Raw genomic sequence first — 15,000 nt, forward strand, 5'->3', positions numbered from 1 at the left:
AAAATATAAAATATACAGAATATGTTATGTTTTTTTGCTTTGCTTTTTCTGTGAAGACTTTGTGTTTTTGCCATAGTGCCAGAAATAAACATTTCCCAGAGTTCCTTTGAAATTCGACCCTGACATTTAGTATGTGTTCATTTAATTCAGTTCAGTGTTATTTGTAAAGCTTTTTTTAACTATTGTCATATTTTCACATCAAATAATTTTCAAATCAGCTTTACAGAAATAAACAGATTACAAATATTAATTTTAAATATGGAAATTCTCATCTGGGTGAAACCAAATGTCCATTAATGTTGGCGCAGTCTCCCTCCACAACCTGCTGACACCAGAGACCAGACAGAAGTAATTCCTTCAGTGGGGTTTAATTGGGGGCTATGTCAGAGATTCCCCCTTGGCTATGTTCACTGAATTCTGAAGTGAATGCTGGAATGCACTTTGGAATACCAGCAAACTTTCAGACTGGCATTAAGATTTCCACAGTTTTGTTTTACCATATACCATGTTTTCATTCATGTTATGTCCCCACCCGTCTTGTTATTGGTTTGTTTCCACATGTTTATTGCCTGGCTTCACTTCCCTGTCGATTAGTGTGTCTTAAATTTAATTAATGATGGTGTTTTAAATGATGTAAATCATCAGAACACCAAACAGAACCTTTGCCATGTTTCCACACGGACGGTTATTGAGGTGAAACCGGAGAAACTGTACCTCAGAACTTTCATACTGATTCCAGAATCAGAATATTTGTTTATAGACATTTTAGGTTTTCTATTCATACACTTATCATGTCTGTGAGGCGAGTATTCACTGGGATTCGGGTTGTTTTATTTATGTGTATATATTATTTATTAAAAATTGTTTAACTGTTTTGTACACTTTTACAGAGTGGGACAATATCTCACAACCTTTTGAAGGTATGTAAGAATACTGATGTACATATATATTATATTCCTGATGTAGAAAACAATAATGTGGTTTTGTTTTTAAGGATTTTGTATGTGGAAATTCTGTATTTAATGTAGCAGTAGACCAGTGGATGAATGCAGGATATTACATTTATATGATTACAGTTCTGTACCTGATCAGAGGAAATACACTGAACTTTATTTTCTTTTCTTTTCGACTTTATAAAATGGCTTGAAGAGAGAGGTAATCAATGTATATATTTATCAATAGTGCACTATATCACATTTCTTAGTATGGATGAATTAACTGTGTGTGTGTGTGTGTGTGTGTGTGTGTGTGTGTGTGTGTGTGTGTGTGTGTGTGTGTGTGTTATGATATTGTAGGAAACAGTCAACAGTATTGCAAGACGTGGTGTGAAAGTAAGAATCGTTTATTTATCCTATTTAAAATCAAAATCTCATTGTTTGGAAAAGTCATACATTTTGCACTCAGTTTGATTTCTGTTTTTTTTTTTCAGAAAGCTCACTTTATAAAGCTGTAATAAGTTTACTATATGAATCTAAATCTCTCTTCGTATGTGTGTGTTTGTGCATGTGTGGTAAAGATTTTTTTTTCTTTATGCTGTATGTATTCCACAGATTTGAAAAAATTTGGGACTTGTGAAGTTAGTTTGGAAGACAATTATTTAAAATAAAGTTATCATCTTTTTAAATGTTTTAAATTAGTGTAAGTAGGTAGTTGTACCAAATGAAGAGAACATCATCCAGACGCAGACCTGGGAGAGGAGAGAGGTGACAGAGAGAGAGAGAGAGAGAGAGAGAGAGAGAGAGAGAGAGAGAGAGAGAGAGAGAGAGAGAGAGAGAGAGAGAGAGAGAGAGAGAGAGAGAGAGAGAGAGAGAGAGAGAGAGAGAAGAGAATAACAGAAAGAGAAGGATATGGATTATTAAGTCTCCTGATTGTTGTATGAAAGTTAATGTCACTGTGCAGTTTGGACTCCGGCAAGACTCACTATAGCAGAATAACTAAAAGGGAGAACCAGAAGGTAATACAGACATGAGGATCTCTGGGATAAGAGACGATCCACCACACCACCATCAACAAACCTGAGTGAACGTGTGAATGTGAGGGGACGACAGCATACAAATATACCAGTTCACCAAACACTCCATATCCATGATCCCTCCAGATCTGCTCCTTTACCTCACAAACACCTACTGACTAAACACTCCACTAAATAAATATGTGTTCAGCCTCGACTTGAACACTGAGACTGTGTCTGAGTCCCGAACACTGATTGGAAGGTTGTTCCATAACTGTGGGGTTTATAAGAGAAACATCTGCCCCCTGCTGGAGTCTTCATTATTTGAGGTACCAACAAATAGCCTGCACCTTTTGATCTATGTAGGCGTGGAGATTTTACAGGTCAAAGAATTTTAATAGACTTCACTCTTCTGGAAATCTTTCCAGTAGATGTACATTGTGGTTATTGGGATTAGTGATCATTCAGCTCTAAGAGTATTAGTAAGATCAGACATTGATGTCGGAGGAGGGAAGGAGTTTCCAGTTCCAGTTCATCCATAAAGTGTTCAGTGAGGTTGAGGAGGTCAGGGCTCAGTGCAGGACAGTCTTGCACTTCCACTCCAACTTCCACACCAACACCAACCAACATACCTTTAGGGGTCATATGGTTATAATGGTCATGGTAGCACATACTTTTAGTCATATAATGTGCCTCTTTAATGCACTGGTTTTTGCATTGATTATTGCTTTTGTTCAATATTTCTGTATTTTGTAGGTCAATCTGGCAGCTCGGATAGCTGTCAGGAACTGTGTTCTGGTAATGTCTATTAATATAAATTTGTGTTTAGATATTGAGTCATAGGGTCCTAAAAGCAGGACCATAAGTACTGGTCAGAATTTCCAGAAGACATTGTAGCTTTTCTTTATCTGTAGGTAATATAATAATAAAAGTTATCAATGGTAGTAATTTAAACCTAATCAGAGGTGTGTGGAACGTGTTGTGTAGATATGTGTTCACCGTGTGTACTGAGCAGTCAGTGTGAGCAGATTTTGCTGTTTGATGGAGGATTTACGGGACAAATACAAAATTCTTGTAGTAAGTCATTGTAGTTATTCATATTTTGTATTAATATTGTAGTATAAATTCATGATAATCTATAATAATTCTTTATTATTAGCATATACACATTTTCTTTTTTCTTTAAGAAAAAACAAATCTAGTTTACATTGCTTTTAGATCATTTTTTACTTGTTAATATTATGCAGACAACATTAATGCCACGTCAAACTGCAGGAATATCTATAACGGTAAGAAAAACCGATTCAGCACTCAGTACTAGATTCATGTTTATATTTATTTTCTGCATTTGATTTAAAGCTACTGGATGCAGGATTTTTCTTTCTTTTCACAGGATCGTCACCTTCCAACAAGTCAATCTGCATTTTATCATTTGATGTTAATGCTACTGACCTGACCAATGAAAGTAAGTTTGAAAGAGAGAGAAGAATGCATAGAATTAAGAAAGTCTTGAACATGTAGTATATACTGCAGTCTTCTGCTTTTGCTCTTAAACACACACTGAGTATCTGATCATTCTTTCTATCGTAGTTCATTTTTAAATCCAGTTTGTATATTTTAAAAAAGTATCTGTTTTTAATTTATTTTTATTCTCCCAGCCTGCAGCTTCTCAGACAGCGGCGTGTGGTTATCAAACAACAATAGTGAAGGCACTAATCAATATCAAATCAAAATCACCAGAGATACACATATCAGACCCACAACACCCGTCTGCTTTGTGAACGGATCTCAGAACTGCATGAACAGCAATGGTATGGAAATTTTGAAAGATCTGAGTCTCATGAAATAAAAACTTGAATATGATTATGAGGAAATGATAACATTAGATCATTCGTAATAGATTAAACTTAGTTACACGTCCCCCGGGTTTTCCAGCCAAGGTCTGGTAGCTCTATCACACCCCCAATCCCACACCCTTCCAGGAGGCAGCTTTGGGAGAACCAGTACGGGGTATCTGGGAATAATGATAGTCCACCTGGTGGGGGCTTCTCCTTCTTGATGGTTCTGTACTTGGACTCATACAATGAGAGCTTCAAGCACAGGGCATTCTTTTTTTACCACCTGGGGCACAATTACCACAAACCCTAACACATTAGTCTGAAGAAAAAAGAATTACAGAAAAGTTGAACCTAACAGAAGTAGCCGTTCATCTGTGCAAGGCTTTGGTCAGATTTATATCAGTGTGGACCACCAGGCTTCTTCAGTCCCTGCAGGACTCCTCAGTTACCCCCGTCTCCCCCATGTCTCCCCCATGTCTAGCAAAGCCTTTATTTTAGAGTTTACCCCGAGCCACAGTGAGCATTATGGATGAGCAGGTAAAGGCAAAAACAGATCGGAAAAGTAGTGAATGTTGTGTTAGCTTGTGTTACCGCTCGTGTTACAGTGTGTGTTATATTATGTGTGATCTGTGTATTTTACAGCATGGCTGATAAACTGCACTCAACCTGCAGGTATGTGAGAAATTTGTATTGTATGATTGTTATTATTACATTAATATCAGAATAATATTTCTAAATCTGTGTCTCTTGGTTATGGTAATGAAGGGCTTTTTGTATGTTTGATGTGATTTTGAAGGAAACATCATTTGGAATTGTGATAATATAACGTGTGTGGATCCCAAGAAGATTTGTCAGAGCGCTAAATACACAAACTGCAGCGGTGAGAACGAATACATCCTGCATTTTCTTCCGATTGTTTGTTTGTTTTTATTTATTCCGACTCGAATCCTGAACAAGGAAAAACATTATTACTCACAGACGCAAAAGAATAGGACTGCTTTAAAAAAAAAACATTTCTCATCATTGTACATCGACAAGGTCTATTCTGCTTGCAGGAAACACCTCAAATGATGACATCATCACATTAAACGGATCGTCTGCAGAGTGCTACAAGTGTGGAAATGCCTTCAAGAAAACAGAAGGACACCTTAATCTTAATTTCACATTTCCCCAAGAGTCTAATGTCAACTATTCGTAAGAAAATGTCTACTTCATTTATGTATTTCAGTTCATAGCATGGAATACAGGTGAACAAAACTGTGGATAAAAAATGTCCATTATTTAAACATCCAATGCACAAATCATGTTTTAATGATCTCCTGTGCAAAATGTCTGTAAATAACTGTAACACGACTGAATCCCAGGAACGTCCCTCAAGCGAATCTTTCACTTTGATGAACTTTCTTTCTCTCTCTGTTCTGAAGGGATCTAATAGATGATTTAAACAAGATGGTTTTGAAAGCGATGGAGAATAAGTCGTCGCTGTCCGTGTCCTTCAACAACATCAGTGGGATTTATGTAAAACCTCTACCTGGAACACACTTTGCACCTATCTACATCATGTACTCATATAATTATAAAGAGTTTAATGTAAGTGTGAAAAAAGTGTATTAAGAGTTTTAGAAGGGTGTTTAGACTTTTTATATTCACTGTTAGTGTATATGTGGGTGTGGTTGAACCTTGCTGTCGCATCTGCCACCTCAAGCCCAAGGGTTTCCGAGGTTCACACATCAGTGCTCTGTGACACATTTATTCTTCACCAACCACAGATCAGATATTTAATAAAAACGCACATTGCCCTTTTAGATCGTTGAGGATAAAACGCAGATGAGTGCTTTTCAGAGGACCTTCTCTGTCCCACAGGAGGCTTTCGAAAATGCGCACAATGCGAACAGCAGCACACTTTTTGCATCTCTGCTCAAATTTCCCACATTCCCGCAGGTACCCGCTTTCTGATTTCACAGACCCTGAAGATGACCTTGTAATGTTACTCAATGTATCTTACATTATATCCACATTCTATAAAGAATCCACTGTAATCGTTCTAATTAACTGTCACATTCGTTCTTGTCTTCTGAAAGGGCGATGAAAACTGCAGCCTGCTGAATGGTGAAGTTTACTCCATCGACATGGGAGAAGAAATATCAAATCTCACCAACACTTTCAATCTAACCTTCAGGAGCATTGACCTGGTATTAATATTAATGATTAAATAATAATAAATAATATATAAATAAATAAATAATAATAATAATAAATGATGATACAGTAATGGCACCTGCAGCTGCCACGGAACAGACAGGACACGAGGATGAAAATGCAGTTAAAGAGAAAACATTAACACATTAAGTCCAAACTGAGAAGGTTTTTTTCATTTGTAGCTTCATGAACCCATTCGGATACACGCTGAAGGAACCTGATGAGGTTCACTCCAGGTGTGGACAGGTTCCTCTCTAACTGCGTCTTATTTCTCTTTTTCTTCTCTGCAGAAGACCAGCTATCCTGAGTGTCGCTCCTGGGATGGAACAGGTTGTACAATTTCACTACATGTACATACAGTTACACAAAACAGGTCTTTCATACATTATTTGGCCCCAAAGTTTGTGGACACCTAAACATACGATTGGTATGTGCTTCTTTCTGAACTTTTTACATTTTTTTCCACATGTAGTTTCTTATTTGCACTTATAATAATCTCCATTCTTCTGGGAAGATGCTCCACTAGATTTTGTGAGATTTGATTCGGCCACAAGGGTGTGGAAATTTGAGTAGTGATGTAGGTGAGGTGAGGTGAGGAGGCCTGGGGTGAAAACTTCATGCAAGTGTGCAGAAGCACATATTGGCGGAAATGTTGGGTGTCCCAATACGTTTGGCCAAATATTAGATGCGTTTTTTTATTTTATTATTATTATTCGAGCAGCACGCCCCCTAGTGTCTTATTCTCTTTATACCACTAGCACCTAATTTCCCAATGATACATTTTTACCGAATGATGTCACGTTTCTGTAGTTACATTTGAGATTGTGGAACGAAATGAGACGATGTGGAACGACTCTGAGTGGTCATCATGTCAGTGATTATTGTAATGTCACTGATCCTGATCTTCTGACCTATCAGCTGTTGGGAAATGGATCGTTTGGTCTCAGTCGTTATTAACTGTTTGGTTTCATCAGGAGGAACTCCGAACTGGACAATTTCCGGATGCAACACGTCCTACACGAACGACTCTGTGACCTGCGAGTGCCAGCACTTGACTTTCTTCGCCGTGTTGATGGTGAAACCCTGTCATCTCCTTCACTTCCATCATTCTTTGCACATCCACACTGACACTCTTGCTTCGACCTGATGGTGCATGATGGGTTTTTTGAAAACACCTTAAAGTTTTTGCTTGATGATGTGTTTCAGACTCCTGTCACGTACCTCCCAAGCAGTGACCTCAATAATCTCACCTACCTCACCTCCATCGGGTGCGGCCTGTCCCTCTTCTTCCTCAGCATAGCTCTCTTCATGCACTTCCTGCTAAGGTAAAGGCTCACATGCTGTTCTTCGGTACGTTCTTGCTGAATATCTCGTTCCGGATTGATTTATTCCGCTTCGCTCCACTGTAAAGGCTTTCTGCCCAAACTCACGAGGGTGTAGAACATCTCTGTAGACACCAACATTCCCGAAGATCTGGCAGTTGGTGTGACGGTTGAAGTGAAAGGAGTCGGAGTGTCCTGGACCTCACCAACCCCACTGAGCAGCTTCAGGATGAACTGGACCTGGAGAGTCCTATCCTTACCTTCTCCAACCTCAGTGATTGGTGCCCTTGTATCTGAATGATCACTAATCCCCTGATCCACGTCCTGAAATCCAGTGGAAAGTCTTCTCAGAAGAGTGAAGGAGCTCGTTATAACGAGAATTAGTCTGGACCGAGATGTTCAGCATGGGCATATGGGTGTGAGGGTCGGGGGGGCACCTCATCTACACATCTTAGTTTCAGTGTTGTAACTGTGTGTGTGTGTGTGTGTGTGTGTGTGTGTGTGTGTGTGTGTGTGTGTGTGTGTGTGTGTGTATGTATGTATGTATGTGTTAGTGTGTGTGTATGTGGTTGATTGTTTGTGTATGTGTTTGATAGTGTGTGTGTGTGTGTGTGTGTGTGTGTGTGTGTGTGTGTGTATGTGTTAGTGTGTGTGTGTGTGTGTTAGTGTGTGTGTTAACACGTGTGTTAGTGTGTTTGTGTGTTTGTGTGTGTGTTAATGTGTGCGTATGACTGTCTCTTTGTCTTACTGTGTGCGTGTGTGTTACAGTGTGTGTGTTTATGTATGCGTTTGATAATGTGTGTGTGTTTGTGTGTTAGTGTGTGTGCGTGTGTGTATGTGTTTGATAGTGAGTGTGTGTGTGTGTAAGTGTGTGTGTGTGTGTGTGTGTGTGTGTGTGTTTGATAGTGTGTGTGTGTGATTGATAGTGTATGTGTTTGTGTGTTACTGTGTAAGTGTTTGATTGTGTGTGTGTGTGTGTGTGTGTGTGTGTGTGTGTGTGAGATAGTGTATGTGTTTGTGTGTGAGATAGTGTATATGTGTTACTGTGTTTGTGTGTGTGTGTGTGTGTGTGTGTGTGTATGTGTGTGTGTGAGATAGTGTATGTGTTTGTGTGTTACTGTGTATGTGTTTGATTGTGTGTGTGTGTGTGTGTGTGTGTGTGTGTGTGTGTGTGTGTGTGTGTGGACACTGATCTGGTGGATGATTCTCGGCTCCTCTTCATGGTTTGTCCCAGGAAAGGTCGATCGAGTGTCTCGGTCCACATCCTCATCAGCCTGTTCCTGGCCCTGTTCCTGCTGAACCTCAGCTTCCTGGTAAACGAGTCGGTGGCGAACACGGGGAACGAGATCGGCTGTAAGTTCTCCGCGGGGGTGATGCACTACTCCATGTTGTCTGCATTCTCCTGGTTTGGCCTGCAGGCGCTGCACCTGTGCCTCCAGCTAGCGCAAAACGTGTCCAGCATCCAGAACTACGTCGTGAAACTGTCCATCCTCGGCTGGGGTGAGTTCAGAACAGGAGGACACGTCTGCTGTGGACACAGAAAGACAGAGTGATGAGAGCCACTGTGATCTTTGACCTCTGCCCTTTTTTTCAGTGCCTCCTGCCCTCGTGGTGACGGCCACATTCATTTTTCAGAAATACAACAAATTGACCATCGTCTCTGATACAAAAAACAGCTCAATGTGAGTATCAGGGAAGCTCCACCCCTTTTTCCATGTCATATACGATTTCTCGGTTTATACTCTCATCATTCTCGCAGGTGCTGGATCACCGATCCGGTAGTGCACTATGTGGTAAACATCGGATACTACTCCATCATCTTTCTCTTCACCTTCTCCACCTTCGTGGTGATGCTGCGCTGGCTCTGGCTGCTCAGAACCAAAAAGCCAAACATCGCCATGTCCAGGAAAAAGTCCAGACCCTCGGATGCTATGACCATCATGGGCCTGTGCTGCATCCTAGGACTGAGCTGGGGCTTCTGTTTCTTCGCCATTGGGCCCATGCAAATTCCCGCCTTATACATCTTCACCATCCTCAACTCACTTCAGGGTGAGTCTGGACTATTATAATATAACCTTCTATTCTCTTCATTCCTGTCTGTGATCCAGCGCTCTGTTTCACTACACTTCTCTATAATACTGATGCTTTCTACAAATCTGGCATCATAATGATGGGGTTAAGAGGTGGATTGGTTCAGGTAGAACATCACTGAAGGCCTGGGGGTGAAATAAACTTCACACCGCTGACTTACATCCATTACACATCTGATTTTGCATGTGTCGGTCAGATGATTCCTCGTTTCTCTCCTCAGGATTCTTCCTGTTTATTTATTACTACAAGTCCAGCAGGCTGGTTGGTGAAGCTGACGCGTTGAAGGAGCAGAGCAGCTACACCACCGAGGTCACGGAGGTGGAACGTACGGCAAACACAAAACCTTTTAAACCAGGACCGGCGCCAGAAAGTGTGTACAGATACACACTCTATTAGTGGATTTCACTTATACCGATATCTAGTTTGGATCATACTTGCTGATAACCAATTAATCAACCAATTTTAAAATGCATACTGGATTAAAAAAACAAAAACAAAAAAACACTATGTAAATTAGTACTGAACTTTATAAAAAGAAATTTTTAAATGTGCTAACTGAAATAAATATGAACATATTAATTATATCAATAAATATTGAGGAAAATAAAAGACATGCATTCAAACTGAAACAAAAAATAACACTCCAAATAAATACTTCAGTATTTACGTCAGTAATTCGCCTCTAAAGGCTGCTCTCGTATTGTATAACACAACGCGGAAAAACTATCTATGGATTTTTGCTGATGCTGAGATTTACTCTATATATATATATATACAGTGGGTACGGAAAGTATTCAGACACCCTTAAATTTTTCACTCTTTTTTATTTTGCAGCCATTTGCTAAAATCATTTAGGTTCATTTCTTTTCCTCATGAATGTACACATAGCACCCTATATTGACAGAAAAACACAGAATTGTTGACACTGTTGCAGATTTATTAAAAAAGAAAAACTGAAATATCACATGGTCCTAAGTATTCAGACCCTTTGCTCAGTATTTAGTAGAAGCCGCCTTTTGATCTAATACAGCCAGGAGTCTTTTTGGGAAGGATGCAACAAGTTTTTCACACCTGGATTCAGGGATCCTCTGCCATTCCTCCTTGCAGGTCCTCTCCAGTTCTGTCAGGTTGGACGGTAAACGTTGGTGGACAGCTATTTTTAGGTCTCTCCAGAGATGCTCAATTGGGTTTAAGTCATTGCTCTGGCTGGGCCATTCAAGAACAGTCACGGAGTTGTTGTGAAGCCACTCCATCGTTATTTTAGCTGTGTGCTTAGGGTAATTGTCTTGTTGGAAGGTAAACCTTCAGCCCAGTCTGAGGTCCAAAGCACTCTGGAGAAGGTTTTCGTCCAGGATATCCCTGTGCTTGGCCGCATTCATCTTTCCCTTGATTGCAACCAGTCGTCCTGTCCCTGCAGCTGAAAAACGCCCCCACAGCATGATGCTGCCATCACCATGCTTCATTGTTGAGACTGTACTGGACAGGTGATGAGCAGTGCCTGGTTTTCTCCACACATACCGCTTAGAATTAAGGCCAAAAAGTTCTATCTTGGTCTCATCAGACCAGAGAATCTTATTTCTCACCATCTTGGAGAACTCCATGCGGGTTTTCATGTGTCCTGCACTGAGGAGAGGCTTCCGTCGGGACACTCTGCTATAAAGCCCCACTGGTGAAGGGCTGCAGTGATGGTTGACTTTCTACAACTTTCTCCCATCTCCCGACTGCATCTCTGGAGCTCAGCCACAGTGATCTTTGGGTTCTTCTTTACCTCTCTCACCAAGGCTCTTCTCCCCCGATAGCTCAGTTTGGCCGGTCGGCTAGCTCTAGGAATGGTTCTGGTCGTCCCAAACGTCTTCCATTTGAGGATTATGGAGGCCACTGTGCTCTTAGGAACCTTAAGTGCAGCAGAAATTTTTTTGGAACCTTGGCCAGATCTGTGCCTTGCCACAATTCTGTCTCTGAGCTCTTCAGGCAGTTCCTTTGACCTTAATGATTCTCATTTGCTCTGACATGCATTGTGATCTGTAAGGTCTTATATAAACAGGTGTGTGGCTTTCCTAATCAAGTCCAATCAGTATAATCAAAAATTTCTGGACTCAAATGAAGGTGTAGAACCATCTCAAGGATGATCAGAAGAAATGGAAAGCACCTGAGTTAAATATATGAGTGTCACAGCAAAGGGTCTGAATACTTAGGACCATGTGATATTTCAGTTTTTCTTTTTTAATAAATCTGCAAAAAGGTCAACAATTCTGTGTTTTTCTGTCAGTATGGGGAGCTGTGTGTACATTCATGAGGAAGAAGAATGAACTTAAATGATTTTAGCAAATGGCTGCAATATAACAAAGAGTAAAAAATTTAAGGGGGTCTGAATACTTTCCGTACCCACTGTATATATATATATATATACACATTTCTATACTTATATATAGAGTAAATTTTAGAAAATGGGACATTAACTTATGTGATGATGTATTTATCTCTATATATGTCAAAAAGATAAATATATATTTTTTTCTTTCTTCTAATAGTCTCTATTCAACTTGATATTATTGTGAGATTTTATGACTAAAGTGCTATATTCCTACTTTAATTGATTTTTATTTTATTTTATGTATACACTTCACCGTGAATTATACACAACGTTCAGGTGGCTGTATTTATTGTATTCCATTCGTTTTTTTCCCGAACCTGGGAATTCTATCAGTCTGTAAATTAAAGAAGATATGATGAACTTATGTGTCATGATCTGTGTGATGATGATAATATTTTATAATTAAAAAGATCAGGACGATCACAAAATCTATTAAATATCATAATATTTAAAAAACCACATCATTCAGGACAAATTCCATTTTAGGAAACACAACATTACAGACTAGCAAAGATACTTAAAGAGCCAGAAGTATTTTCCCCCGACCTGTGTCCTCATATAATGTTACAATGAGCTCAGCTGCTCTATCACGATTCATCAGGAGTCCAAGTAACACACACACACACACACACACACACACACACACACACACACTTTCTCTGTCTTATCTGTCTCTCATCTCTTTTTCATCTCTCTCTTTACAATTACAGTAAGCTCCTCCACTCTTCTACATAGGCTTACCACTAGATTCTGAAGCATGACTTTGGAGATTAATGATCTTTCAACTACAAGTGCATTACTGAGATCAGACTCTGATGTTGGAGGAGGGAAGGAGTCTCCAGTTCCAGTTTATCCCAAAGCTGTTCATGGGGGTTGAGAAGGTCAGGGTTTGGTGCAGGACACCAGAGAACATTGAGGTGGTTCACTTTGGTGGAGCTGAGGATTGTGAACGGGATCATGGTTACGCTGGAGCAGGGTTCAGGAATCTCAGTTCTTATGGAGAAGAGATAAGAATTAGATATCACGGTGCACATACTTTTGGCCATAAAGTGTATTTCAGAAGGACCTCTCTGGTCATATTTGCGTGCGTCATGACGTCAGAGGCCTCTGCGTGCCTACGTATACGGAAGTCTAGTCGCGCGGCAAATTTCAGTGTGAGTTCGGCGGCTTGTGGATGCGGTGCGCGCGCTGAGGTTCGGATTCTTTATTTATTATTATTTATTGTTATTTATTATAATCTTTATTCAGATCTCAGGTGTTTAGGGTGTGTAATGAGTTACTGAGTGAAAACAGAGACTTTTCGGCTAAAACGTCGCGACGGCTTCGGTTTAGTTTAGAAATATTAGATTGTATTTAGTTGTTAAACATTCACATACTTTTGTAGCGAACAGATTATTAAACATTGTTTTTCTGATGTATTGTTATTATTAATAGTAGTAGTTATCGTGTTAACATTAATGTTTAAGGAATGAGAGGAACTGCATAAACACGAGTGAATCCCAAATACCTGTGGACTTTCTACACTAGTGCACTGGGTAGGGAGCAGAAACAATGACGTCAGCGCTCTACTTAGTGCACACGGGGTCGAACCGAGAGTAATTTGGAATACGGCCGTTTGTTTGGGTGGGCTGCCATTTTATTTTGTGTAATTTTCACGTGTCTGTTTATTTACACACACACACACACACACACACACACTCCTTTCACTCATATACACACACACACACACACACCTTTCACTCATATACACACAAACACACATTTACATTAGTACACACACACACCTTTCACTCCTATATACACATACACACACACACCTTTACATTAGTATACACACACACACCTTTACATTAGTATACACACACACCTTTCACTCCTATATACACATACACACACACACCTTTACATTAGTATACACACACACACCTTTACATTAGTATACACACACACCTTTCACTCCTATATACACATACACACACACACACCTTTCACTCATATATACACATACACACACACCTTTACTTCAGTATACACACACCTTTCACTCATTTACACACACATTTACATTAGTATACACACACACACCTTTACCTTTACACTCTTATATACACATACACACACACACACACCTTTCACTCATATATATATATATATATATATATATATATACACACACCTTTACATTAGCATACACACACACACACCTTTCACTCCTATATACACATACACACACACCTTTCACTCCTATATACACATACACACACACCTTTACTTCAGTATACACACACCTTTCACTCATTTACACACACATTTACATTAGTATACACACACACACCTTTCACTCCTATATACACATACACACACACCTTTCACTCCTATATACACATACACACACACACACCTTTCACTCATATATACACATACACACACACCTTTACTTCAGTATACACACACCTTTCACTCATTTACACACACATTTACATTAGTATACACACACACACCTTTACCTTTACACTCTTATATACACATACACACACACACACACCTTTCACTCATATATATATATATACACACACACACACCTTTACATTAGCATACACACACACACCTTTCACTCATATATATATATATATATACACACACCTTTACATTAGCATACACACACACACACCTTTCACTCATATATATATATATATACACACACCTTTACATTAGCATACACACACACACACCTTTCACTCATATATATATATATATACACACACCTTTACATTAGCATACACACACACACACCTTTCACTCATATATATATATATATACACACACCTTTACATTAGCATACACACACACACCTTTCACTCATATATATATATATATACACACACCTTTACATTAGCATACACACACACACACCTTTCACTCATATATATATATATATATACACACACCTTTACATTAGCATACACACACACACCTTTCACTCATATATATATATATATATACACACACCTTTACATTAGCATACACACACACACACCTTTCACTCATATATATATATATATACACACACCTTTACATTAGCATACACACACACACCTTTCACTCATATATATATATATATATACACACACCTTTACATTAGCATACACACACACACACCTTTCACTCATATATATATATATACACACACCTTTACATTAGCATACACACACACACCTTTCACTC

The 15,000-nt window shown here is 39.2% G+C and overlaps 3 protein-coding genes across 7 annotated transcripts in view; all 3 read left to right on the forward strand.

Moving 5' to 3' along the window:
- Positions 1–10,060, forward strand: part of adgrg11 (adhesion G protein-coupled receptor G11) — an 11,278-nt gene extending 1,218 nt beyond the window's left edge. Inside the window, exons 3-20 of one of the 4 annotated variants that reach the window (XM_083534463.1) lie at positions 2,632–2,749; positions 2,939–3,028; positions 3,199–3,240; positions 3,365–3,416; positions 3,610–3,762; positions 4,432–4,461; positions 4,586–4,669; positions 4,845–4,983; positions 5,214–5,379; positions 5,596–5,730; positions 5,871–5,981; positions 6,279–6,318; positions 6,963–7,063; positions 7,195–7,313; positions 8,545–8,810; positions 8,905–8,992; positions 9,070–9,359; positions 9,622–10,060. In XM_083534463.1, coding sequence (XP_083390589.1) covers positions 2,993–3,028; positions 3,199–3,240; positions 3,365–3,416; positions 3,610–3,762; positions 4,432–4,461; positions 4,586–4,669; positions 4,845–4,983; positions 5,214–5,379; positions 5,596–5,730; positions 5,871–5,981; positions 6,279–6,318; positions 6,963–7,063; positions 7,195–7,313; positions 8,545–8,810; positions 8,905–8,992; positions 9,070–9,359; positions 9,622–9,797 — 2,028 coding nt within the window. In that variant the 5' untranslated portion in view covers positions 2,632–2,749; positions 2,939–2,992 and the 3' untranslated portion in view covers positions 9,798–10,060. Of the gene's footprint in view, positions 1–1,816; positions 2,750–2,790; positions 3,029–3,198; positions 3,241–3,344; positions 3,417–3,609; positions 3,763–4,431; positions 4,462–4,585; positions 4,670–4,844; positions 4,984–5,213; positions 5,380–5,595; positions 5,731–5,870; positions 5,982–6,278; positions 6,319–6,962; positions 7,064–7,194; positions 7,314–8,544; positions 8,811–8,904; positions 8,993–9,069; positions 9,360–9,621 lie in introns of those variants that run through there. The other 3 variants (XM_083534461.1, XM_083534464.1, XM_083534462.1) reach the window with 3 other exon arrangements.
- flvcr2b (FLVCR choline and putative heme transporter 2b) overlaps positions 1–15,000 on the forward strand; it is a 69,113-nt gene that overhangs the window by 41,651 nt on the left and 12,462 nt on the right. The gene's annotated exons all lie outside the window — the stretch shown is intronic.
- The window catches only part of rad51 (RAD51 recombinase), a 16,773-nt gene continuing 14,611 nt past the window's right edge, over positions 12,839–15,000 (forward strand). The window contains exon 1 of one of the 2 annotated variants that reach the window (XM_083534538.1): positions 12,839–12,968. In XM_083534538.1, coding sequence (XP_083390664.1) covers positions 12,867–12,968 — 102 coding nt within the window. In that variant the 5' untranslated portion in view covers positions 12,839–12,866. The remainder of the gene's footprint in view (positions 12,969–15,000) is intronic. The other variant, XM_083534539.1, reaches the window with a different exon arrangement.

Source organism: Silurus aristotelis (assembly GCF_946808225.1).
Source record: "Silurus aristotelis genome assembly, chromosome: 28".
NCBI classification, from domain to species: domain Eukaryota; kingdom Metazoa; phylum Chordata; class Actinopteri; order Siluriformes; family Siluridae; genus Silurus; species Silurus aristotelis.